General features: G+C 37.7%; 1 protein-coding gene across 1 annotated transcript in view; it reads right to left on the reverse strand.

The window, feature by feature from the left end:
* ARHGEF10 (Rho guanine nucleotide exchange factor 10) overlaps positions 1–25,472 on the reverse strand; it is a 124,060-nt gene that overhangs the window by 21,265 nt on the left and 77,323 nt on the right. Inside the window, exons 19-25 of the mRNA XM_082481166.1 lie at positions 15,636–15,751; positions 13,896–14,023; positions 13,314–13,414; positions 11,938–12,059; positions 8,362–8,448; positions 6,765–6,988; positions 5,474–5,631 (exon numbers count right to left, since the gene is read on the reverse strand). Of these exons, the coding sequence (XP_082337292.1) occupies positions 5,474–5,631; positions 6,765–6,988; positions 8,362–8,448; positions 11,938–12,059; positions 13,314–13,414; positions 13,896–14,023; positions 15,636–15,751 (936 nt within the window). The remainder of the gene's footprint in view (positions 1–5,473; positions 5,632–6,764; positions 6,989–8,361; positions 8,449–11,937; positions 12,060–13,313; positions 13,415–13,895; positions 14,024–15,635; positions 15,752–25,472) is intronic.

The raw sequence follows: 25,472 nt of genomic DNA on the forward strand, positions 1-25,472 counted from the left end.
TGCTTGTATCAGGCTGTTTAGCTGCAAAGGAAGGCACCTCATGCTCATAAAATAAGCTTATAAGACTTTAATGTATAATGACATTATTGCCCTTAGTGCATTTTGTTATTAGTCTCATGATTTTTATGAATTTTAGAAAATCAGTTATCCTTCTAGTCAATCAAATTTAATCAGATAAGAAAAATTTTAAAACAATGTTCATTTTATGGGACAATGTCAGTTATTTAATCTTTCTGTAGTTTGTTTCCATAAAACCCATAGAAGGAAAGGAATATTATTTCTTACAATAATTTATAAAGATAAGTTTCTTCTCATTATATAATTAAAACTTTATTAATATTTATTATTTTTTATAATTATAATTTGTTGGTGCTCTCAAGTCTTCATATGAGATAACCTAATAAAATACAGTTTATCTCCTCAGAAAGTCTTTTTAAAGTTCGTAGTAGTTTTCCTTTATGCTTTCTGTCGAGCCGAACTAAACATGCTTTTTTGTTGGTAGCTTCCTCTCTTGCTTAGCAGCACTATTGATGATTTCAACAGAGCTGCCAACGCAGCCCTGGGAACAGCAGTTGTTGGTTAATTTGTGCAGTGGACCACAAACATTTTTTCCATCACATGGTACATAAACCAGCACTGTTGAGGAGTAAGATGGGAGCTACACAAGTAAAAAGTTTAGCACATTTTTTATCACTTGGAAATAAGCTGAGAGATTCAGGTCTGCTCTTTTAAACAAGGTGTAACTACAAATGTCCTGTGCTACACATACATGTAGTCATTTTTTCCTATATATGCACCAAATTCTTCATGCTAAACAGCTGACAGAGCTCTACCCAAAATTATAGAGAGGGACGGTGCTGGAAGTCCCAGCATGAGATATGTAAATAAGACTGATAGCAATGTCAACATATGTCTGGTAACAAGTTTCAGATGATACTGATAACAGTGATAACACAGTCAAGACAACAGCATGTATTTATTTTTCAGTATCACTGCTCTAGTCCTATCCCTAAAAGCTTAATACTATTCCTTACTTTTCACAACAATACCTCTCACCATGTCTACTTAAGTGGTGATCACATGCCAGAACCGCACTCTTCAGACATGCTACAGCAGCACATGGATCCACCCAAGCTCTGAAGTTTGACAGCAGTGATTTGCATTCCACATATTCCTCCCTTACAGCATTTATCAAAGTACACAACTGTCTTGCCAAATTGATCAAGGTATCTTGCTAATGAACTGACTTTCCCCCTTACTCTTATACTTCCTTTCAGTTTTGCTCCTTTTCCTTGATATTGATCCTCTGAAAATGATCACTGATTAGTGTCACAAGGCCTCTTAGGATAGGTAAGTCATCAAAACTCTTAACCAACTTCAGAGCTGCCTAAAATTTTACCAGTGAAGTCTGTCTGAAGAATGCAAACTTCTGTTCTGTGCGTGGCCAGAATTGCCTCAGCTGTTCTCATTTTGCATTCAGTTGCAATCCTCAAAGTTGAGCTCTTCTTCCTTTTTCGTTAACCTCAGGGTCAGAACCTCGCAGCAGACACCTATGGGAACAGGCTCTGCAAAAATCTACTAGAAAATGCAGCTTTCATTAAAACATCAAAGAGGCTTCCTCTCGTGGGTGTGTGGGCTCATTTTTCTCTATGGCAAAAAAAAGATTCATATCAGTATCTCTGGGCCTCCAGAAAAGACCTTTAGCTACCCAGACAAGAGCTCAGGAACTGGACCCAGCACTCCAGGTGTGGCCTCACCAGTGCTGAGCAGAGGGGAAGATCACCAAGCATGCCAAGCACTGTGAATTTAATTCTCAGGGTGAGCATGGAAGGGCTCACTGTGGGTGCTGTACATATGAGCGAGAGGCCACACATACCTATCACATGCTGAAAAGGTAGGCATTGCAATCAAAGCAGCATGTCTTTTTTGGGCATCTATTCTCTCATCTTAACCAAAATCTTTCTGAAACTACCAGTATATTAATTCTTCTACTCTGCCACAATCTTTCTGAGTTTTTATGTTCTTTTTCCTGTTTCTCTCCATACTCTGTACAGGATTTCATGGAAAGGAAATGTACATCAATGTCTAGAAGAAAGGAAGTAGCTGGAACTGACTACAGTATATCAGGAACAACACACCTGTATTATATAAAGATTGCAATTTCCCTTTCCTAAGATGGTTTTGTGAATGGAAGTCAAACACGCACTGACCTTTTTTGCTATTACATCACTCAGAAAACACATCTGCTGGGCTGTCTGCAATCATCACAAAGCAGTTTTGTTATGTTTTTTTAAACAAAGACAATACAATGTACTTTTTCCTTAACCTCATCTAGAAGTGTTTTGCCTGGAAATATTCCTAATAATTTGACCTGAGGCAAACACTAAATACACAATATTTCAGACTGGTAACTGTGCAAAAGTTAACAGCACTGTAAATAAGTTCCCAAAACACATGGTGTCAAAGTTTACAATCTGCATCACTACCATTCCTATATATAACAGCTTTTAATGCATTAGCTGTTTCATGGTTCCCCAAACTAGTCTTCTCACCCACATAAAATTAAGGAATATTAAGGATAATTATTAGGGCTCCTATTTTTAGGATTAACGTATTAGCTGACCTACATCCTAGTCTTTCTTTGACATTTTCACAGATCACCATGTTAGCTCACATTTAAGAACTGAGTAGATTTTATATCAGTGCCCCATTGACTTTGCTTTTAACTTACGTTCAAATACATTCAAGCTCAAGTACTTTTTAACTCACAACTGAACATACACGGATACAGAAATGTCTCAGTAAAACATGACTACCCTCCATAAAGGAAGTCTCTCTGTGCACCTTCAACTCTACCACTAGCACGGCATGTGTTCCTCGGCTCAGTATACAAACAACTTTGTTTCCATTTTAAATTACTTCAAGACAAGACTTTCTGCAGCCAGAGAGCACTCTGGATGCAGTCGATCTGACAAAGTTCTCTTGTGAAGAAAATCAGAAGAGAGTACTTGCTGGTTCTAAACAAGATGAATATTTACATGCATTGAGCCATCTGAAAATAACAAGAGAAATTGGAGCTATTTGGGTACTGAACACGAATGACAGAAGTTGTCAGTCTTTGACTACATATGTAAAGGCATCGAGCTTCAGTGACTGAACTGGTTCACAACACTTTCTGCCCACAGAGGAAGAAACAAGGATCCCAACACTTAATAGAGACTGAGAGATGGATTTTCATCCTACAAGAAAGATTACCCCTTTTTATTTATGGAGTCCCACAACAGGCTGCACAATTTTACCTGTGCATCCCATAGCATTTGTCCTTCTCAGGCTTCAAATCAAGATGCCTTGTAATGCACTGACCATATTTCAAGCTCACTTTTAAATCTTTCCTTAACCTCCTTTATGCTGATAGACCAAAACCCAAGTTGAAGTGCATGGCTGGAAAGTAACCCCCTCTGTAGAACAGACGGTGACCCTGATGAATTGCACAAAGCTCTTCGGAGGCTGCATTCCCTCTCCCTCCCGTTTCACCACTGGGATTCCTTTGTTTGGTAAAATAGGTCAGTGCTCATAAAAACACCCCTCCAGGGCTGACTGCCTCACATGACCACAGCAGCCAACTATAAGGAATATGAATGCTAACATGAGAGCAGCTGATTTGCACAACTTTCATGAGGCATGGAGAACTGAAATAACACACACAGACCAAACTGTAAGGGAAAGGACTACAAGATGAGTCAGAGAAAAAAAAATAAAAATAAAAATATGTATTTCCCATCTCAGAGCTTCAGTGATTCTGAAATGGACTGCAACAGGCTCTGTGAATACCTATCTGCCAGAACCGGTGTTTTCAGAGGAAGATAAACAGGGGATGCTCTGATCCTGGTCAATACAACATAACCTCCAGCTCCAGATGTAATTCAGTCTGGTTAACAGCTCTGCACTGTCCTTAATATCCTCTGCAGATATGCAACCCATGCATCCTTTCTTACCTATACTGCCAAGGATGCCACTCGTGTTTTTGAAGTGGTCTTTTTTGGAAGAAGTTGAGTGACAGCAATTGCAGTCTTAAACAGTTTAAATACACCAATCCCTTTTAGAGACGATGACAGATTCACTTTATTGCCATATCCAGGTATACATGGAAACTGAAACATCAAAAATAATGTTACGAGACTAGGATCAGGGCCTCACTCCTATTCCTCCAAACAAAAATAAAATTTGCTATTCAGTGGTAAAAGAAAATTTTTTTAAAGGGAACTGAAATCTAATATCTGGCTTCAGATCAGAGACAACAGCTCAACAGGAAACCCACTGGGTTGAAGATGACAACTGGTGAAAGGAAATGTCTTTCACACCATTTTTTCAGATGCTTTGTTGCTTGAAAAAGAAGAAAAAAAATAATTGCATCCTGCACCTTTCCCAAACTAAGTCTTTACATGATCTAACACTGCACATATAATTTGTTCCAAGATTGAAGATACTGAGCTTGGCTCCTCAGTTAGAGGCTGGCAGGATTTAGTAGCCGAGGTATAATGCCACACAAATGCAACTGCACTATTTACAAAGCCCATCTCATTCGAGAAATATGACAAACATCATTATGCAGCTCATGCTAATAAGGTACACCAGATCTCTGCTGGCTCTGCACTTTGCAAAGTTAGGTGCCTCTGTGCTAACATCTTAAAAACTCAGGTTTCAAACTTTGAGTAAAGCCTCACTGATTTTGAACTAAATTTACTATACATGTATGCAGTACTGCAGGAAAGTTAGTGAGATGTCCTGGAAGTACACAGAGAAGCACTCGAACCAGCTCTGGAGAAGAGAGTTCTGTATCAGAAATATTACCTGGGATTCTCCTTTACTCAGATTATTTTAGCCAATTACTTAGCTAGATACAAACCAATCAACTGTGATGCTGAAGGAAAAAGGAATATTACTGCAAAATACATAAGCCACACATATAGGAAAGACTTTTCGTATCTGCATGGCAAAAATGGAGTTGTCATTTCAAATGAGAGACACAGAAATCTCTACCAACAGGGAATTATTGTCTTTCATAAACACCAGTACTGGGTAGTTCTGTGGAATTAGCATTGTGCTGTGTAAAACAGTGTATACTGCCTGTTATCACATAAACTTCTGGACTCTTGTAACACCGAAGACCTTAGGGTTTAAGCTAAAAGGCACAAATCAGTTTTCATACGTATCGTATGGTAAAAGTCGGAACAGTATCAAAGTATCTACTATCCTTTAAAAAGAGAAAATAAAGTGTGAAAAGTTTTTTCAGAAGTACTGAAAAGTAAGTAACTTTACTGAAAAGTAAGTAAAGTACTGAAAAGTATAGTAACCTTAGTTCAGCAGTTTTACAGGGAATTTTCATAAAATACAATAGTGGAAAACTACTTCTGCCAAAATATACTGACATGTGAGTTCCTCAGGATGTTATCAAATCATATCACTACATTACCTTCTGTTTTTGTGTAGATTGAGATGTTTCCATTTACCAAGCCAGCAAACAAGTATTGAGACATATATGTTAAGCTCATAACAGTTGATTTTTCAGGAGTGAAGAAGTGTTGAAGTCGAATTTTCTTTGAGCCTTGGCAACTTTTGTAAACAGAAATACTATAAAAAGAAGCAAGAAAAAATAAACATGTACAATTATGTTTTGTTTAGTTCTTATTAGAATATGCACAAAAGAGGTTTAAAACAAAATATTTTGGGGAAAAATGATTTTCTCCTTCCATTCATAGGAAGACAATTATGGAAAGGAGTATCTTGACCCCCCAAAATGTCTAGGTAGGCAATTTGCAATTACTTAACATTGACATATGACTACACTTTTCATATTTTCTTGTCTGGAGAAACATTCGTTCAACAAAGAGACATAATAAGAAATTCTGCTCAAAGTCTTTATTAAGAGTCTATCCAAAAGTTTCTATTAGTTAAAAAAAAAAAAAAAAGGATTAAATATTACATGGAGAACTAGGGAAAAGAGAAGAAAAAAAGAAAAAGAAAAGACACCAATTACACTTAAAATCCCCACCCTTCCTACAGATTATTACCACGAGTATGTTAGGAATATTGCATAACTAAATTTAGAATTAATCACACTTCACAAGCAAAGACACTCAGTACAATTAGATGTTGGAATTTCTGGAAACAGCATTTTTCTTGGAGAATTTTTTTCTTTTTACTTTATACTGGTTAGAAACTCCTTCAAAATCACATATGGTCACATACTTATGCCCTCATTAGCTATAACAAGATCTGATTGCTTTCTGACCTATAAATCAAGTGATGACTCAGTAAGGTCATCAATTCAAACAGAGCAAAATAATTCATGTAAACAGCAATATTATTTATTTGCATGACAAATCCTGCACAATATCACAGTGTAGAGGGTTAATGGGTTCCTCATTTAACACTTCTTCATTCTGAAAGTTTTCCAATGCCTAAAGATTATGATGTAACATTACAAAAGTAATATTTATATTTTTTCAGATATGATGTATGATGAATTAATCCTCTTTCAAATATATCCATTATTTTAATTTCAAATACTATATAGTATATTTTAATATTATGGGGAGCGATTTTTCCTTGTTTTAGGTGGAAAGGATAAGGTGAGGCCACTGGGTCATGGATATTTTTTTTTTAAAAGAAAACATTTTCTTAGAAGTATCTCATGCAATTTTGCTATAGAATAGTAAAACTAATGAATAAATCATACACAGTGCACTAAAAATGAGAATCACCTTCCTTCTTCCATGCCAAGGCAGATAGTAGGCACATTAGAAGCTTTTGCAACAACAGTTTCAGAGTCAAGAGCCTTATTTTGCTCTTTTAGTTTCTCCTCCTCTGGTATGTAGACCATGCAGAGAATCCGTGATTCCACATTGAAGCACTCAATAACCTTGGGGCCGGAGCTTTGAAATGAGACTATTGCAATCTGGCCCATCTGATTAGTACAACTGCCGATCTGAATCGGAAAGAAAAAAAAAAAAAAATAAGACCAAGACTGATACCAGGAAGATCAGGATTAACAAGAAGGAATGACTGGAATGTTACTTGAAGAGCACATCTCAAGTTATATGCGTGAATATGAGTTTTCATGCATTAAGACATAAACAAGAAAATAATTTAGCACAAATACAAAAGATTTCAAAACATTATATATACAAAATTTCCCTTGAATACTCACAAAACCAGTTTTTTTTTTTAAAGGAGGAATATTATGACCTACTGTGACATCTGACTCACACGTATATAAAGAGTGTAATGCAATTACAGAAAGTACTTGTGTAATACATCAGTTTACTAACCAGTATTCTAAGTTATCTCAGATTCTTAAAAACAGATAATAAGCTGAGGCCTGTCCTTTGCACAGTAACAAGTCTACAAATAAATGCTCTGTCCCAACAGAAGGAGGAATTATTAATATAGTGCCTTTTGTAGACTTGCCGATACAGGACCCTAAACTTCTCCCTGATCCAGAACTAAATATCATCAATACGTCCACAAATCTGTACATTTTAGGGATCTGGGAAGAGTGAAAAAAAAACACAAAACTCTGCCCAAGCAGCAATAAGTATTTTTTTTTATAGTAACTCTTTACATTTAAATGAAATGAAAAAACATAGCAAAGAGAAAAAAAAGAACATTTCATGACAGTAGAAATATTTTATTGGCATATATTTATGATGACTGTTTACAAATAGAGATGACAAAAGAAATTATATGGGTTACCCTGAAAGCTATTCCTAACTTCTGCTTTTAATTCACAAGGGTTCCCTTAAAATTTCAGTATTGTAGTAACAAGAAAAGCTAGTGAAATCATTAGCTTTTTGTTGGTTTGTGTTTTAGTTTGGTTTTTTTAAGTACTGGCTATCTCACTTTTTCTGCTGGAATATCTACATATTTGAGGTCATAACAATATGCCAGAATAGGGTTGTTTTTTTCCTACATACAGACTTAAACAGATTATTTATGGCTAAAACGTTTTTAAAATATGGAAACAGACAATAGGACAGTGAGCTCATATGGGTTTTAGCAGCCCTCATTATACATTAGGATATAACTCACTTCTGAATGTGCTCAGCACTTTGGAATTTGTTCTCTATTGTACTAACAAATCACACACATATAAGTGACACCCTACAGAGAACAACAGAATCACATGGACAAAATTACTAGCTATCCTGTATAGAAGTCCATCTTCAAACAAATAAAAAAAACCCAAAACCAAAAAAACCCCCAAATTTATTTTAGATCCATATGTTGCTGAAAGTCACAAAAAACAATGCAAAGAAATAGGAGACAACCCCCTTTTTAGCTTTTAAAGATTGCACTTACCCAAAGAAAACCATGTTCCATGGCACAGGAATCTGACTCTGTTTCACCAGGGAGGTATGGTTCAGGATTATAAGCAGCACATTCAATCTTCAAAGGAAAAGAAAGCAGTTACCACGTGAAAAAGATATGCCTGATTCTGTCTAATTTAGTCTGTAATTAACTAAAGCATTTAAAGATATCAAAGAATCACAGAAGGAAAGAAGTCAGTTTAGTAAGTCCAACTTCCCTTGGGCAGGGTCAGCTGTGCGTGTGCTGTTCCTGACACATTCCTTTATCTACTCTTACAGACATTAAAAACCAAAGACTACAAATTTTCTACCTGATCTGCTCAAATGCTTCATGACCTTTAACTTTTTCCAAATACCCAACCTAACCTCATCCTTGCTGTAATCATTAGCCTACTACTCATCTCAGCCAGCAGGTACTTCCTCCCCTTCTGTAGTGTCCTTTTACATATAAGGCCAATATATGTTGTGAACCTGCCTGAATATCTTCTTCATTAGGCTAAATTAACATTATCACTTAATTAATTGAATAAAAATCTTCACAAGAATTGGTTTCTTTCATTCTTGTTTTTAAAATTCTTGATTATCACTTTTCAATCTGACATCTCTCCAGCAGATGTATCAGCTCCATATATTTGGGAGTGCAGAACTTTCTCACCTGAACACCCTATTCTAGCAGAGGTGTTAGCAGCACTACATCATGATTACCTCTTCTAAAGCCTATTCGTACACATCCCATTGATTATTTGCTCTTTGTAACAATATTACATTCTTAACCAATCCTTAGCTTGCTGGTCTATTAAAAATTACTTTTACGGACTTTCTACTTGACCATTTCCTCAATCTGTATTTGTGAAGCTCTTTATTTCTGCCTGAGCGTACCATGCCTCTGTCCTACTGTCATCCCTTTTTTCCCCCGCATCATATTATTTCTCCAGGTGCTCTACTCATTTTGAATGCTAATGCTGTCATCCGTAATACTCCTACTCCCTCCCGAACTTCATGTCACCATGTTACTGTCAGTAAATTAATAACCACACTCATGATTTTATCCTGCAGGCCATTTAAGAAAAACCTGAAAGCTACACCAGATTCAAGATCTGTATTTAAGTCCATCCCAACTCTGAAAAATCATTCAAGCACCAAGGCACTGAAAACAGGCATTTTCATGAACGATCATGGATTTCTATTTTCCCAAATTTGCCTAATAACCAAGGCAGAGCTCTCTAAAGCTTATGTAAACACTTTAAAATATATACAAGCAATTCATAACTATGTAGAGAATAAAAAGGTTTCTGATGACGTGATACTACATTTTTAGACAAGATTCTTTATAATTCACACCGATGTTCTTGTCTCAGACATCAATGCCATTGCAATTATATTGCAAGTACTAGAGACAATTTGGTTAGTATTAATTTAGACAACTTCACCATAACCTGGCAACACCACCTCCCAAAAATTAATAACTGGGCAAAAAAAAAAAAAAAGGAAATGAGCAAGCATTAGTTAGAGTTCTAAATTCCCAGTTGACTTAATTTTCAAAAGTGCAAAAAATTTCATAAATCTCCCTGATGTCAGCAGGCATCACCAAGTGATTAGCAGCAGTAAAAATAATTTTATGTATTCACCAAAGCGATTATCTACAAGGATAAAAGAGTGAAACTGACAGCTGAGAAAGAAAAAAGAAAAAAAAAAAAAGAGCTATCCATGCCAGTCTTAGCATGCCTCATTTAACACATGCTGAAGCTATCTACTCGTAGTGGTGATTTACAGGAGCTGTGACAGCTAAATAGTGAAAGAAAAGACAGGCTACACGATGCTGGATATTTCTGGGGCTGCTTGTTACATCTGCATTACATTGCATCTTAGTCAAAACCAACGATGTTCTTCCATAGTTAAACACCTATAGTCTAGGTCTCCATCTTGACAGAAGCCCTTTGCCTGGGGTATAAACTTGCTCTGATGGAAGAAGTTGTTACAGGCTCCCTACACCACCTGAAGCAGCATGCAGAGAGATAACAAGCAGCATCAGCCAAGCAAAGGGTCTCCTCCCACACCAAGCTGTGGCCTGACACCCAAACTGCAGCTCAGGCTGCAGAAAACCACCAATAATACTTAGATCATCTTTTCCAGTAATATCGAGGACTTAGGAGCATCAGGCATGACAGCTGAGCTCACACCCATGTTATCTTTAGGAGCTGCAAAAGTGGCAAAGTTGACCCAGAGCTCAAGCAAATACTGCCACACACTGTATTCTCCTGAGGTGACCAAAGCAAAGACCATCACCCAACTGTATGGGCAGCACTTTCCTTTCCAAACAAGCAGATCCTGTTGTAACTTGACTACAGGAGTTGAGCCTGGGCCTTCAAGGGTCCTGGAATGGACCTACAGGACTTACAAATGCACAGGCTTTAAGAAAACATAAATATTTTAATTTTATGCAAAAATTAATTTCTGCAGTGGTTATTTCACCTCTGGTGACCTTAAAAAGTATTCAATACAGAATGAGCTGACTGTTTAATAAGACAAGAATGACTATGGTTGTATGGGAGACCAGAGACTTTCAGTAGACTTTGGCTGCTGTAAACCACAGCTCTGCTCTGAAAACCAGTATCACAGGAATGGCTTGATTTAACACCATCAACACATTTCAAATGCATTTCCAGCTAGCAATTATTTTACCCCCCAACATTCAGGCCTGTATACTCACATCGGAAGTGAAGCTGGCAGCCAAACTTCCTTCCTGTGTAGGGTGTCCTAGCAACAAGGGTCTTGCAGACTTACTGCTTTAAGCAGTACCCATGCAATGATGTTAATTTAACATTGGGATTCTGGCCATACAAACGCAATTTTATTTCCACTAGTGTTTTTTGTACAAGCCTGACTCATGGTCCATAAGAAATCCTGTTGATGCATAGGCAAAAAAAAAAAAAATAGTATCCACCGCCCTTCCCTTTTATCTGTTGGTATGGACATGCTGTACTTATTTTCATTATTGAAGCCAGTGGTCAATATGACTTCAAACTGACAAATTACTTTAGGAAATGAACCATTAAGATGATTTCTGTATACATTTTATATAAAGACCCCGTAAAACTGAATTTTAAAAATTATTTTAAAACTATTGCTCTCTGTGCACTAACGAAAATCAGAACTTTGAGAAGGATTCAACACAGTTGCAGCAGTACGCAACAGCTATCACGGAGATCAGATTCCTGCACTTTGTAAGCTGCAAGTTACTTTGGAGTCTCAAACAGACACTTGGAAATGTCAAGACCAACTCAAAATTCCCAGCAGTTCTGGTTTCACTGAGTGATGAGCCCACACCTGAAAATGAATGTCATACTATACAAAAGAAAACACTATGTTCCTTAGTGCCTCAAAGACTGCAGTATTTTGCATTCCTGTGACCCTCTTGGACCTTCCATTGTTACTGGTCTTACACCAAGCTAGTAACTCAAGAGAACTAATAGATGTCAACTAACAGATTTATTTATAATATGGTATTCTTTAGCAGTTATATCACACAAAAAAAAAGCAATTCTGATCTCATAAAAATTCTGTTCACCTTAAACTCCTGTTGCTTGGCCATCATCACTGGCATGTGTCTAACAAGGAGAGGATGCTTCTCCTTTTTGATTTGATTCCCGTCATCTTCTACACAGAACCAACCTAACAGGTTATCCTCCGCTGTAATGGACAGAACAAACAACAAACATCCCGCCATATTTTCACTGAATAATCACTTACACCTCTACACAAATAGAAAAGAATTCTGTTAGGATGAGTTAATACTGATCAGGCTGTTCTTATGCCATATATACATAAATGACAACGTAAAACTATGAGCAGAAATCCAATATAGTAGATTACATACATACTGATAACACAAAAAGAACACCTTACACTAGCAAAATGTTAAGGGTGTTCTCTTAATAATCTTGTCAGTAGGTTTTTAAAAGAGGAAAAGGTACATCAAACCTCTCCTCAGACTCTAGGAAATCTGTTTTGCAAATAGCATTTCTCTGCCTGTATAAGTGATATCACGACCAACTACTAATTAGCATAATTGTAAGGATCCTCCTCCTGGAATGATGGAGACATGCATTCTCTCTTCTTTTGTTTTTATTATGTTGCCTGCCTTCAGTGAGATACCATAAAAGCACTGTATTTTGAGGATGTGGTGGTGAAACTTGCTTTGTAGCAAGTGCATATCCTCAATGTTTCTCAACTTAGACGTTCAAAATCCCAGGTATCTCAGGAACCCTATACCCCCTGTGCAAACACTGGAGGCTAATAACACCACAGGACAGCACATTCTTTATTGCTCTTACTTAGATCGGGTTGGTTTGTGACAATCCCTCCAGTGAAGACTACAGATCTATGTTAAAAAAACAACCTCCCCCCAAAACCACTTGACTTTGACATATCCAACTATAGAAATATTTCATTTTATTAAAACTACACCCATAAATTTATTTCTTGCTCAGAAAGCTAAACAAATGAACTCAACAGCTTTACTGATATTTCCTAGCTAAAAATGATTCTGAGCTAAAACAGAGAAATTTGAACGTGAAGTTCAAAGTTTAAAAACTTCATAACATCTGAAGAAATAAGTTTATAATGGAATACCTTCCTCAACTGTCTGTCCTGTAGTGTATCTCCTTCTTGGTGATTTAGATATAACAATTAGTAATGATTACCACAGACTTCATTAAAAAAAAGTAGAAATTATTTTCCTTCACAAGGAAACACCCATCCTATCTATTATATCATTACTTTGTAGTGATACACAATCACTACTATTTACTGTATTGCAATTTTAACAACTGCAGATAGATTTTTCACAACAAAATCATTTTCTCAAAAATAAAAATCAAAAAAATACACTGTACGTTGAGAGCTATCTTAACTTGATAGGAAATTTAAGTAACTAAGAATTACCAAGGGCCAGTTTAGCCATTTGTAAATTGTTGATCCAAGACTGTTTGATGGCAGGGGTAAATGTATTGAACACAGCTGTAAAGAAAGTGGGCCGCCCAGACCTGCGAGACAGAAAAAAAAAAAGGCACTCTAAATGCATTGAGCATGAGATATAGTCAAGGCTAGAAATGTTGAGCAAGATGAAATTTCATTATTTTCTCATACTTAGACAAAGACACAGCTCCAATTTAAGCATGCAGGCTATGATATGCCATATATGCCCCTCTTCCTACGCTTTACATGAAACGGTATGAGAAGAACACCCTCCTTGCTGAAGGAATAGAACAGTGGCTGTTCCCTATTAGCTGTCACTGCCATGGTTCCTCACTTGCTTCTTGCATCTGGAACGCAGGGCTGAGGAACAGGAGAAAAACTACAACACTGCCCTGGAACACGCAAGTTGTGGCATGAGAGCAGAAGTCAGAGGTTAACTGCGGAGACAGAAGAGGCGGAAGAGCTACAGATTCCCAGATCCTCCCTGGTACATCTATGCCTAATACATATGCCCATTTAGAAAGTTTTGTAATCAAGATTACTACTGACTTGTCCTGTTTTCCTGGGAGTTGCAGCTGAATTCTACAGCGATCTGCCGCTCTGATTTCATCTTCTTTTTTCAAAATCAGTTTTTGTAAACCTGAGGTCCAGTCATGGGCTACAGATTGGTTTAAATTCTGAAAAATTAAAAAAGCTAATATTCAATGCCAGCCTACTGGCCTTTTTCCAACAGGCTAACTAAGGTGATCTCTGCATATAACAAACAGTTACTCCTGGCACCTGGGCCTCATTTAGTCCATATATTAATTATGAATAATTTAGTTATATTTGTAAACACATTTTAAAAATATCCATAAAAAAATTGCTAGCATATTTTATCTGATGATTTAATCTCACATTGCTGAGAGTTTGCTGATACATAAATGACATTCACAAGCGCCTGTCAGATTAAGAAATGTAGATTTACATCAAGTGTACGCACAACCCTTTAACTTAATTTCAATGAGCAGTTATACAGAACCCACAAATTCCATTTCTAAAGAAAATCTCATGAAAACTTCTACAAATCATACTGCCAATATGTTTCTGTGCAAATCTTTGAGCCACAATGTTTACAGAGCCATCGTGAAAGCTGTCTGGGTGTTTGGAATCTGTTTAAGCAGGATGCTGAAAAAATAACCCTCTGCAAGCTGAGTGTTTGGTCACATAGGATAAAAGCACACCTGAGTGACACTTAAAGAAACAATAGGAACAAGTATTCATACCGAAAAGTACACTAATTTTCCACAGTCAAAATTCTACGAAAATTTAAGTCTTTTTAAAAAAAATAGACAAGCTGACCTCATTCCCCACTAAACTATTCTAATTATCCCTACCTGGAAACATTGACAGAATTTTAAGTTTTCAAAACATAGTTGGCTCTAACTGGCAGTATAGGCAGGAAGGTTTTGTATATGTAAACGGGTGAATGTCTTATGGTATCTGTGCTATACATATTTCCAATAATGCAGCTGAAATTCACCTTCAAATACTTGTGAAATGTTGTCCAACAGTACTGTTTCCATAAACTTCCCTCACAGTACATATTTCCACAAGACGTTATGTTTTATTTAATTTATTTAATTATAAAATATGTTTATTTTATTTATTTAACTCTGAAGGCAAGATATCCCAAGAGAAACTCATCTTTCATATGTATATTCACACAGACATATATATTTACAGCCTACAGTGGCAGGTAGGAGTTGAAAGTTGTGCCTAAGCATACATAAAAAATATTAAAAAAATAAATTTCTTTTTTGTCTTTTAAGTCTTAAGACTGTGGAGAACTCATTCTGAGACATACTATATCTGTTTGCCAGAACATGAGCTAAATAAAAGGGATGTGAACAAAGCCAAAGCAAATTACTTTCAAAATTCCTCAAAATTTGAGCTCAGATGGGCATCAAGTGCTTCCTCCAAACAACCATCCTCCTACTACCTTGTCTAACTGCAAGAATCCAACTTCTTAAGATCAAAATGTATAAGCTAATCAGCTACTGAGCAAATGCAGACACTTGTAGTATCCACCTACGCTTAAAAACAATAAAGAAAAACAAGATTAGAAAGACAGCTGTAATATACTTATAACACTAAACAGTTAACAGCAAATTAATTACTAGAGGTAAAAATTATTACACTCTTAACAGACAGCATTAAAGAATGTCTTGCACAGATCCTAGGGAGAGGCAATTATGCTACTTTTAAACAGGAACGTATTTAAAAAATAAATCCAGCTTTGTTTATTACCTGATAGTTTCCTTTAAGGCTGCCTATTAATTGACTAATTTGACCAACTACATTCAAGTCATGCAAAAGGTTCTGCAGATCATGGTAAAGTTGCCCTGGTCCCATATACAGCTTGTCTAAAATGAATAAAAACATAAGGTTATATATAATAAAAAGATGTAATTCTCAGTTGAAGGAGGAAAGAATGACAAAGATAATAGTGTTAACATATATCTCTATTTCTCAACACTATGAAAATTAAGCTTATCAAAATTGTACGTGCTCTCTAGAGTGTAAGAACAACTAATGCACCAATGTGCAGTTAGCATCTTCATTACTTCTGAATATCGTAGTGGTTTACTTATACAAGTATCATTGATGTTTCACTTTGGTGCTCCAGGTGCTTTCAATGTCCCCACAAACACATAATTGTGAAATGTATCCCAGCAAATTATTGATAGTAGTATGTTATCACATTACCTTTGCATGTACAGATGTTACCATGGGCATTTCCTTTTAGCTCACCATACCATTGCTTTTCACAGTGAGAATTAAGATTCAAGTTTGTCTGAGCATGACAGAGAGCATTATGTGTGGTTTTAATAAGCACGCACTAGAACTGTGACAAATATTGATGCTTCGCTGGCCCCAAAATCTCTCACTGATGTGGAAGTTTTGCTTAGCACCAAGCAGCGGACTTGCTGTTACACCTTAGTTTAAAACAGCCTTCCTGAAGGTTGCTTTTGGTCACGTGATGAAGCCAAGAAATTTCTTTGTAGCCTTCACTATGGTGGTTTAAAACTCAAAATTTGTTTAATTGATTGCAAGACAGTTCTGGATCATATATCCACATCCTAACTCTAACACAAGCCTGCAATTTCACTGAACCACTTGAAATTTTATTGCAATCATGGTTATGTGAAAAAAGTTCTGCACTCGCATCAACAACAAATCTTAACAGCAGCAGAAATATTTTGGCCTAACCGTCAGTAAGTACATATGTTTATAAAATAACAGTAACTCAGAAAAATATTCTGACTGATAGGATAAGCGTTCTATTTACATGCACAAAGCTTGCAAAGCCCTGCTAATATACTCCGACTCCCAGACTCGGTGTTAGGAACAGGATGGCTATATGGGTCTTGTGGAAACAACACTCTCCCTCTCCCCCAAAAACCCCACCCCGACTCGTACAGTGTCAGCATGTTTCCCTTCGGCTGAATGACAGGAACCAAGATGGATTATCTTTCCAGGAAATCCCTGCAGATTATTTAGCTGACGCAGTGTAGTATCCAGAGTACAGATCCTTCACCCTTAGCATCACTTTGGAAGCTAGTCTGCGGGCAGCAAACTCCCCTGGAGCAGAAGGATTTCAACCCTGTGTTGGGAAGAATATGATCTAAACGTAATGCTGGCTACCGGTTCCGCAGACAGGTCAGGAGCACGGGCACAAGCCGTGCCACCGGGTCTGGCTGCCAGGGCAGACCGGTGCTGGACACGACGCAGCTGCCAGCCAAGACCTCTGTTCCCTAAGTCTGCTACAGGGACCGCTGTATAAAACAAAACACAACAAGCCAAACACAAAGCTATCAGAATAGCATAATCCAGAATAAATGTGAAAAACACACATGCACAAAACAATTCTTATTAGATCATTCGTATATTCTCATTTACGTATCAAAACAACTGTATTTTCTAAAGATATTTTCCTATTTGGAGGCATCATACTGATCGAGGCCAACACTGGATCTTTTTCGTTAATGTAATTCGCTATATTAAGCGAGGAGTCTGCCTTAAGCCTTGAAGATTATAACATTTTCCTTGAGCCTTGATATTTTAAGGGTTTCTTTATCTCTGAATTCTCCCCTTCACCGCAAGAAAATACAACATAAACCTGAGATACTGCACTTTCTCATAAAATTTCAAATTATTCTGTTGCCTTTAAATCTTCTGGTAAATTGAATCAACGAAAGGATTTCTGTGTATTGCCCTTGAGCACTAAACAGGGGAATAACCACACTTACTACTATTTACCCAGCCAGAGAATAGATCCTACTTTCATCCATCCTTCTTTGCCTGTTCTGAATGTTAATTAAAAGAACAATCTAGCCTTTCTTACCCTTAAAAACAAATCAGTCCATAAGAAAAGATCATTACATTTATTGTACACAATGAAAAGAAATGACTGCAAAGTATACCTAAGAGGAACAGTTTTCAGATTATGGTCAGTAGAGTATGTTTGCAGATTTGTTTAAAAAAACAAAACAAAACAAAACAAAACACTTCTGCAGAACTGCAGACTACATACTTTCATTAAGCTGCATTTTCACTTTCTTCAATCCAAATACTTGAAAAATCAACATCTGAAAGTTGTAAACACTTCTCTCCTTGTATCCCTCTTCTGCTAGCTTATATCTTTTTTCTTACTAACATCTACATTAATTATAATTTGTTAAGCACCAGAATCGCTAGTTCCTGAACACATCAAATCGTTGATTTTGATGGGGCTACTTGCAAAGAAAGGGTGGATCAGTGTTAACAGAAGTGTTAATAGAAGTCTGGTGAAATCTAGCCAAAAGCCATGATTAATGTGTTTGGCACTGTAAAGAAGAAAAATGAAATCATTCTTGCCCCTAATTTCTGTAACAAAAGATAACTTCTGCAAAACAAAATTTTACTGAATAGGAGTAATTAATTGGCAGTTTAGTTGAGTTTTTGGCAGAAGTCCATTCACTTACCTGTCATTTATAAACTCCACTACTAAACAAACCAGACTGCTGCACTGAAAAACTTACTACAAATATTTCTGGAATTTCTCCTTGTGGGTTTGAATAAAGAGAAAATTTTTACAACCATCAGTCTGTGAAAAGCTGGAAGTTTGTGAGGGTTCCTTTGTATAGGATGGATATTTTCACTTAAGTGAATTATATTATTTCCGACTTTTAAAAGCTAGGATCACTCTTTGCAACTTCATAGATGCTACCGGACATTTCATTTTTTATTGAAAGCAGGTCAGAGAATGGACACTAACCTGCAACATATAACAGCGGGCATTCAGGCAACTCTTAGATGCTTTAGGACTTTATGCCATAGTCTTCAACTGAGGCCATAAAGAAAGCTTTAAGTTCTTACACAGATGGACTTGCCCTGTGCAGTAAATGCATCCACCGTGCTTGAAAAGAGCTGTCCTCTACAATTCTCTTCCTGGAGCTTCAAATGCTCTTACAAATATCCTTGTTTCAGCCTTGCGAATAAGGCATAAATCTTGAATTTCATTCAGTAATTGTCACCTGAGCCTATTTTGTCTGCACCATGCATATTTTATAAGCTTTTAATAAGTCAAGATAAAAAGGAAGCAATAAGAGTGTCAGAGCAAATAAACTAATCTGGCATCTGAAATTCTGTCACCCAGAAAAAAACAAACAGAAGACATTTTAGGCTCATTTATTAAAGACCATGTTCTTAGCACAGGAAAGCATGCTAAAAAGCAAATCAATAAATAATTAAAGAGAGCCTGCTTCCGTCCTCTGATGTTCTAGAAAAGACAAATGGCCAAATTAAGAAGAAAATTTAGTAGTCAATTGAGGACTAGATCAATAGCCACAGCTAATATCATTCTTTCACGAAGGTCTTTAGCGGGCACAAACGAACACGAAAAAAAACCTGGGCTTCAGAGATCAGCAGTGATGGACTCATCAGAAGAGAATTCTCTGAGAGCTTACCGCTTGGTTTGTGTCTGGGTAACGAGTTACAAGCTATAGCAACTTCATCTCCTGAACATGTCAAGACTTTGGTCCTGTAAGGGTTACTCACAATGTCTTCTGAAATAGCATTAGCTTCTCAGTGGTTAACAAAATGTTGACTACCAGTTGATTTGGCTGAGAATTGTCTGACAGAGGGTTTTTCCTGGGTGAAGGAGGTGGTGGGGGCACGCTAGTCTGTTCGTGAGATGAGATTCATTTCTCAGTTCAGAGCCAAAGACTGGCTGCTTCAGCCCACACATGTTCCCTGACCATTCAATTGCTGGCTATTTTGGGGTGGGTGTTCACTCTTTCTTTTTTCCATAGAAAGCACTGAAAATCTCTTGGCTTTTCTCCAAAGCAGACACGTGGTTGGCTTCTTTTTGTACTTTGAAATGTTTCACGAATGATAAAGCCATTTCCTTCCCATTTCTAAGCCACTCTTGCTATCAAGCTCCAAGACAACTTATTTTTCCAACTCGAGTAATACCCTCCATGAGTTTAGAGAAGGTTCTCCCCAGCTCTACACATCCCACGTGTTAGAGGTGTGCCTGGGCAGGAGGGAAGGCATTGTGCTGTAACCAATAACTACACATGTGGCTTTGGAGGCAATATTTTTTGCATTCCACCTACAGATCAAGGGTGAAATCTTGGCCACATGTAAGTCAGCAGAAATTTTTTTCATCAACTCCTTTGTTGCTAAGATTTTACCAGAGGAATTCACGCCTCCCTGCAACAGGCACATTTACTGCCAAAAAACAGTAATTCATGCAAAATACCTGATTCCTTTCTCAGCAGTATTATGCGATATATTCAAGGTTAAAAACAAAAAAAAAAAAACAAAACAAAAAAAACACACCAAAAAACCACAAAACTGCCACTTGTTTTAGAGGGAGGAAAAGAGGTTAAAGTTTAAACTGATTTTTTGCTGCTACATAAAATTGGGGTAGGAAGATTCTGCTTTTTATTGCTCATTCGTCAAGATATACTTGAGTATAATGCTAAACACTAATTTTACCTGCTCGTTTCCCAGTGTTACTCTCAGCACCACAGCTTTAAATTCACCATTTTTTGCCTGGTTTGAAGCAATGCTTACAATTGAAACAGAAGCAATTTTAGCCCATTTACATCCAGCTATTTTCAAAGCCTGCAGGAAACTCCCTGGGTGTGGTTAAAGTCAGTTTAACTTGGCTGGGGCAAAATAAGGATTTGGAAGGTTGTGCATGACTATAACACACGCGAGAGCAGTGCCTGTGTGCTAGCGCTTGGGTGTGGGGAGAACGGGAGAATTCCCACCTCCGGCAGCCGGCTGCTTTGCTAGGGAGCACAGGCAGCAGCTCTGCCCCTGCACAGCCAACGCAGCAGCAGCTGCTTTAATGGGCACCGGCAGAGAAGCAGCTCCCTTGGGATCACTGTCTATCCGGTTCCTCTCGATTTTCAACTCTCAGGGGCACCACAAGCATATTGGGTATTGTAATCCTGAACTGGTCACGCCCTATTCTTCCTCTCTAACAATTACTAAGGGACACATTTATTTACTGTGGTGATGTGTTACTTGTACACTCTTTCCAGTAGCTTTTGCTGCGCACTTTTCTGATTCTCACTTCTGAATTACTAATTTATCAGACATTTATGCTACTAAAGGGGAAAAGAAAGTGTTACAATGCCTAGAGTAGATGCAGTCACCCATAATTTAAACATCTATTCCTGCGTAAGCAAACAGAATGGCTCAGGTGGTCCTCGCCACACTAAACTCATGTTTATTCCCAATTAGGAGGATTTTTTCAAGTAATGTTATTACATAAATCCAAATGGCATGCAAATAAAACAAAAGCCTCATTCAGCATACTTTCAAGATTGCAACTATTCTTGTAAACGTTTCTGTATTGTACATCATATTAAAGCCAAAGACTGTTAATAGATACACTCCTGGGTATCTCTTTTACTGCAAAGTAACTAATCTTGACAAGATCTGCCTTGAGTATGATTATAGTAACGACCTTTTCCCCACATGGTTCAAACCCACAATACATCAATATAAATTGCTTTGGAAAAGCCATATTGACATGAAGTGAGAAGTGATTCATCATGGAAATTCAGGGTCCTTAGAAAAATTACTTCTGGAGAGACACAGAGCACTGAAGTCAGACTAGGTGTTACACGAAATAGAAGCTCACGAATGCTCACATGTGAAAACCACAACCAAAACAGAGAAAGGCTATGTTCTCACTATAGTTCCAGCACTATTGAGGGGTAACATGCCATTAATGGTACGCTTGAAGAACATGCCAGATTTGAAGAGTACTCTGAAAGGCTGGTAGATCCCAAATTTGACTTGCCACTTGCAATCTGGTTTTTGAGGCTGAGCTCATTTGTATTGCTTCCTCCCACTGAGCCATCTGTGTGCATCCAGGCAGCACACTGAAACATCAAGTGTTATGAAGGGAAGAGATTTGGAAAAGATTCAATACTCCTCTTGAGCATAAAAATCACCTGGGATGGGGGGAGAAGTTAGGATGTGGGAGGTAACTTTAAAAGTTGTTGTGTCTGAGGAAGACATAGCAAACTGGTACTTGTACAGAATTATGCACTCAGAACAAATAATGAAAATATAGGCCCCTTCCACAACATTTAAGTCTACATTTAAACCTGAGAAGCTTGTACAGTGTTCTGGAAAGCAAAGCATCATGACACCAGATGAATTCTTGATCAGTTCATAACAAACTGAACAGATTCCATGAGATTGTTAACATGCTTAGGTTAAACTATGATGATGTAGCAGTAATATATTTAAACTACTTGAGTGCAGTCAGAATTGTTCAATTTTTTTTTGTTTTAAATGTGACGTTGATTGTCCTGGAAATGTTTCACTGATTTTTTTAATCAAGTAACAATAGGCTGACAACATCCCACTGCTCAGTTTAAGATGCCCACATTTAGGAAGGACAAGGATGAAGACTGCTTGAGAGACAATGCCATCACTGAAGTAAAATAGTTCCCTGTTCTCTGAAGATCTTGAGAATTAATTTAAAGAAAATAAACCAGAAACTACTAAGGTAGCCCAAGATGCAATTACTGCAATTGAGGAATTCTTCTCCTATACTTGGTACTGGATCCTGCTCCTACAGATACACTGGTACACAAAACACACAGGACAAATGACTTGAAGCTGCTCTGGGCATGAGATCTTCTCAAACAGAGGAAAAATGTCCTCCCTAGGGATGTCTAGTGGAACTAATTTTCTCAGTGCAAGCAGAAAAGAAGACCTTTATGTGACATTTCCATATACAAGCAATCTATTTCAGCAACGGAAAAACAGAGCTGGCAAAAAGACTATTAATATTGGGAATACCAGGAACATTGTCATTCGTTTAGCAATTGATACCGATTCCCACCGTTAAGTGTTATTCCATTTCTCTTTACAAAACCCTTTGCCCCAGAACACCTAGCTGTTGCTGGAAGGCCGGTGATGAGCAACCCCTGCTGCACAGAAACCCTCTCTTGCACAGAACTTGACAAATCCAAGCACCAGCTACACACAAGGGAGGTGCCTCCGTACCCCTGATCCCTTCTGCCTGGAAATTCTGTATGACTGTTAAAGCCAGTGACCAAGCAGAAGAGATTTTATTTTTAGATGCTGAACTACAAGCTTCCTGCATGTTGTCTTATGCAAGCAAAGCCCTTAACAGCTCGCCCGGCACCACCCTCCTCCTATTTGTGTCTTTCCTCTTGCTCACTCACGCTGCTCCTGTTTCCATAGACACCTCAGAGCAGCACGTGGGTGGGTTATGTTTTCTCATTCCTCCTTTACGAGAGTATTTTAATAGCCAATTGGAATTTCAGTAAAATAAAATAAAAAAAAAAGCACTCTTGTGAATCCAAAATCCTGGTTTAAGACCTAAAAAAGTCCATAGGTCAATTTAAAGTTCATAAGAGAAAAGCAGACTTTCTGCATTACCCCTGTTTATTCTTTTACACCAAATCCAAACAATGATCTTCACAGTTGCATGCTCCCCAAAAATATGAGCCACCGTAGCTCAACTGTCTACATTATACTTTCAGGTCCTAACTACACTAATATTTAGAAGGTGGTATCAGTGTCCAGGTTTGGAAATTGAAGCAAATGGGAAGTCAGGGATGATCTCAGAAAACCAGAGCTTAGTTGATCACCATCAATGAAAAGCTCAGCAGCTACTCACACACAGCTTTACAGCAGAACCCTAAATTAGATGTAGTAAGCTAGTGCAGAAAGAAGCAGCACAAACACATACATAGTATTAAGTGATAAGCAATAAACCCCTGAGATTACTGGAACACAAAATATTAATTTCAGACATGGGGTAAACAAGCCTAATTACCAATACAGTCAGGACATATCATCATCAACAACCAACATGAAGAGCATTATCATAAACATGAAGTGACGTTCAGTCTAATCATACTTTAATCATGTAAGCACCTAAAGGTAATCTTTATGAGCTTAATTATTGAATCTGATAATCTGAGCCTCTAAAACTCTTTAATGCATTTATTCTCACTGCAAGACAGGGGGGTTCTTCAAGTCCTAATCACAAAGAACCAAGTACCACATGCCACCCAGTACACATAGAGCAGAGCTGTAAATCAAACCTCCCAAGTCTCAACTCTGGCAAAATATTTTTAACATGCTTCACCCCCTGTCAGCTATTAATATGTTGCTATCAACTGGTAATTACATGAATGCTGAGACCTGTCTCGTTATATGCTTTATATGCTCATTGTATCAGATCTGAACACCAAAGAACAAGTTGCACAAAAACTATAGTTGCACCACAGAACTGCTTATTCACACAGCTTGAGCAATGCGAAGATAAAATCAACAGCTTGCAACAGCAAATATCGAGTAAGGTATTAAACTCATAGTGCTATACCATTTGCTAGTAAAATTATGCAAGAACACCAAGGAAATGCAAAGCCTCTTGAGAGGGTGAGAAGTAGCTCATACATTGAGAGCATGGCTTCAGGATTATATTAAACTCCAGCTAATCCTGACCACGCAGGGAATTTTAGAGATAAAAAGCCATAAATATTTTTCCTGCTGACAGAAGCAGCTGTGCTGTGCCAGAGATGAGGAAGGAAGTGAAAGCAGCAGGGAACAGGAGGGAAAAACACTGGAGGCCCTATATGCTGACAAGTGTGGACCCCACAGCCTGGCTCCTCAGCATCACGCTAGCTGGGACAACAGTCAGGTGTTTTCCTGGACTACGTACTGACTACAGGTACAGATCAGAGGAACTCCAGGTTCTCACAAGGAAGGAAAATCCTGGAAGCAGAGAGATTTTAAAGTGAAAGAAAATAGGTGCCATGGCCCTTTTCTCTCACAGGTCCCAAAGGGGAAGGCTGAGAGTAGCATGGATCTGGAAGCCTCTGCCCTCCTAAGGAGGGAGAGGGGCTGCACATGACCTCTGGGGTGTGCCTGCATGGGCATGAAGGGCAAGAAAGGACCTGGATGCGAGAAGATAAACACTGGCATAAACAGGCAGTGGAAGTACACATGTGAAGGTGTTTAAATGATGAAAGTACTGCAGGGATCTCAAGACAGGTCTGCAGGTGACTGTAAACTGGCCAAGCTGCCAGAGGTTTACACTGGAGCTCCCACCAGGCTATCTACAACAACTTACATGGAAATCATATTGTGATGAGCTTACCTCTCTCTTTTATACTCACTTGCTTATAGCTAGGTTTCTACTCATTTTACTACTCTGTGTCAAGACATGGACGAGATGCCTGGTAACACAGAAAAAGGTTTATAGGTGAACTTCAAGCGTCATCACCACTATAAAGAATACAAAAGGCAAAGAGAAGAATCTCATCCTAAGTGGGTGAGACAAACATGTAACACCTCTTTTATTCTATGCCTAATCTGCCAGCTAGAAACATACATCCACTTAAAAAGTGTACTATTTAATGTCACCTGGATTGCTAAACAGGCTGTTTGAAGTTAGATTTATTTGAAATCTCTGGTCTTTTGTTCGCAGAAATTAATGATAGTTTACCTTTATGAACATATAACATCTCCTTTAGTGTACAGTATTATTTTCAATAGTTTTAAAATAAAGATTTACATTATTACTCTATA

Source organism: Vanellus vanellus, assembly GCF_965231255.1.
Source record: "Vanellus vanellus genome assembly, chromosome: 3".
Taxonomy (NCBI): domain Eukaryota; kingdom Metazoa; phylum Chordata; class Aves; order Charadriiformes; family Charadriidae; genus Vanellus; species Vanellus vanellus.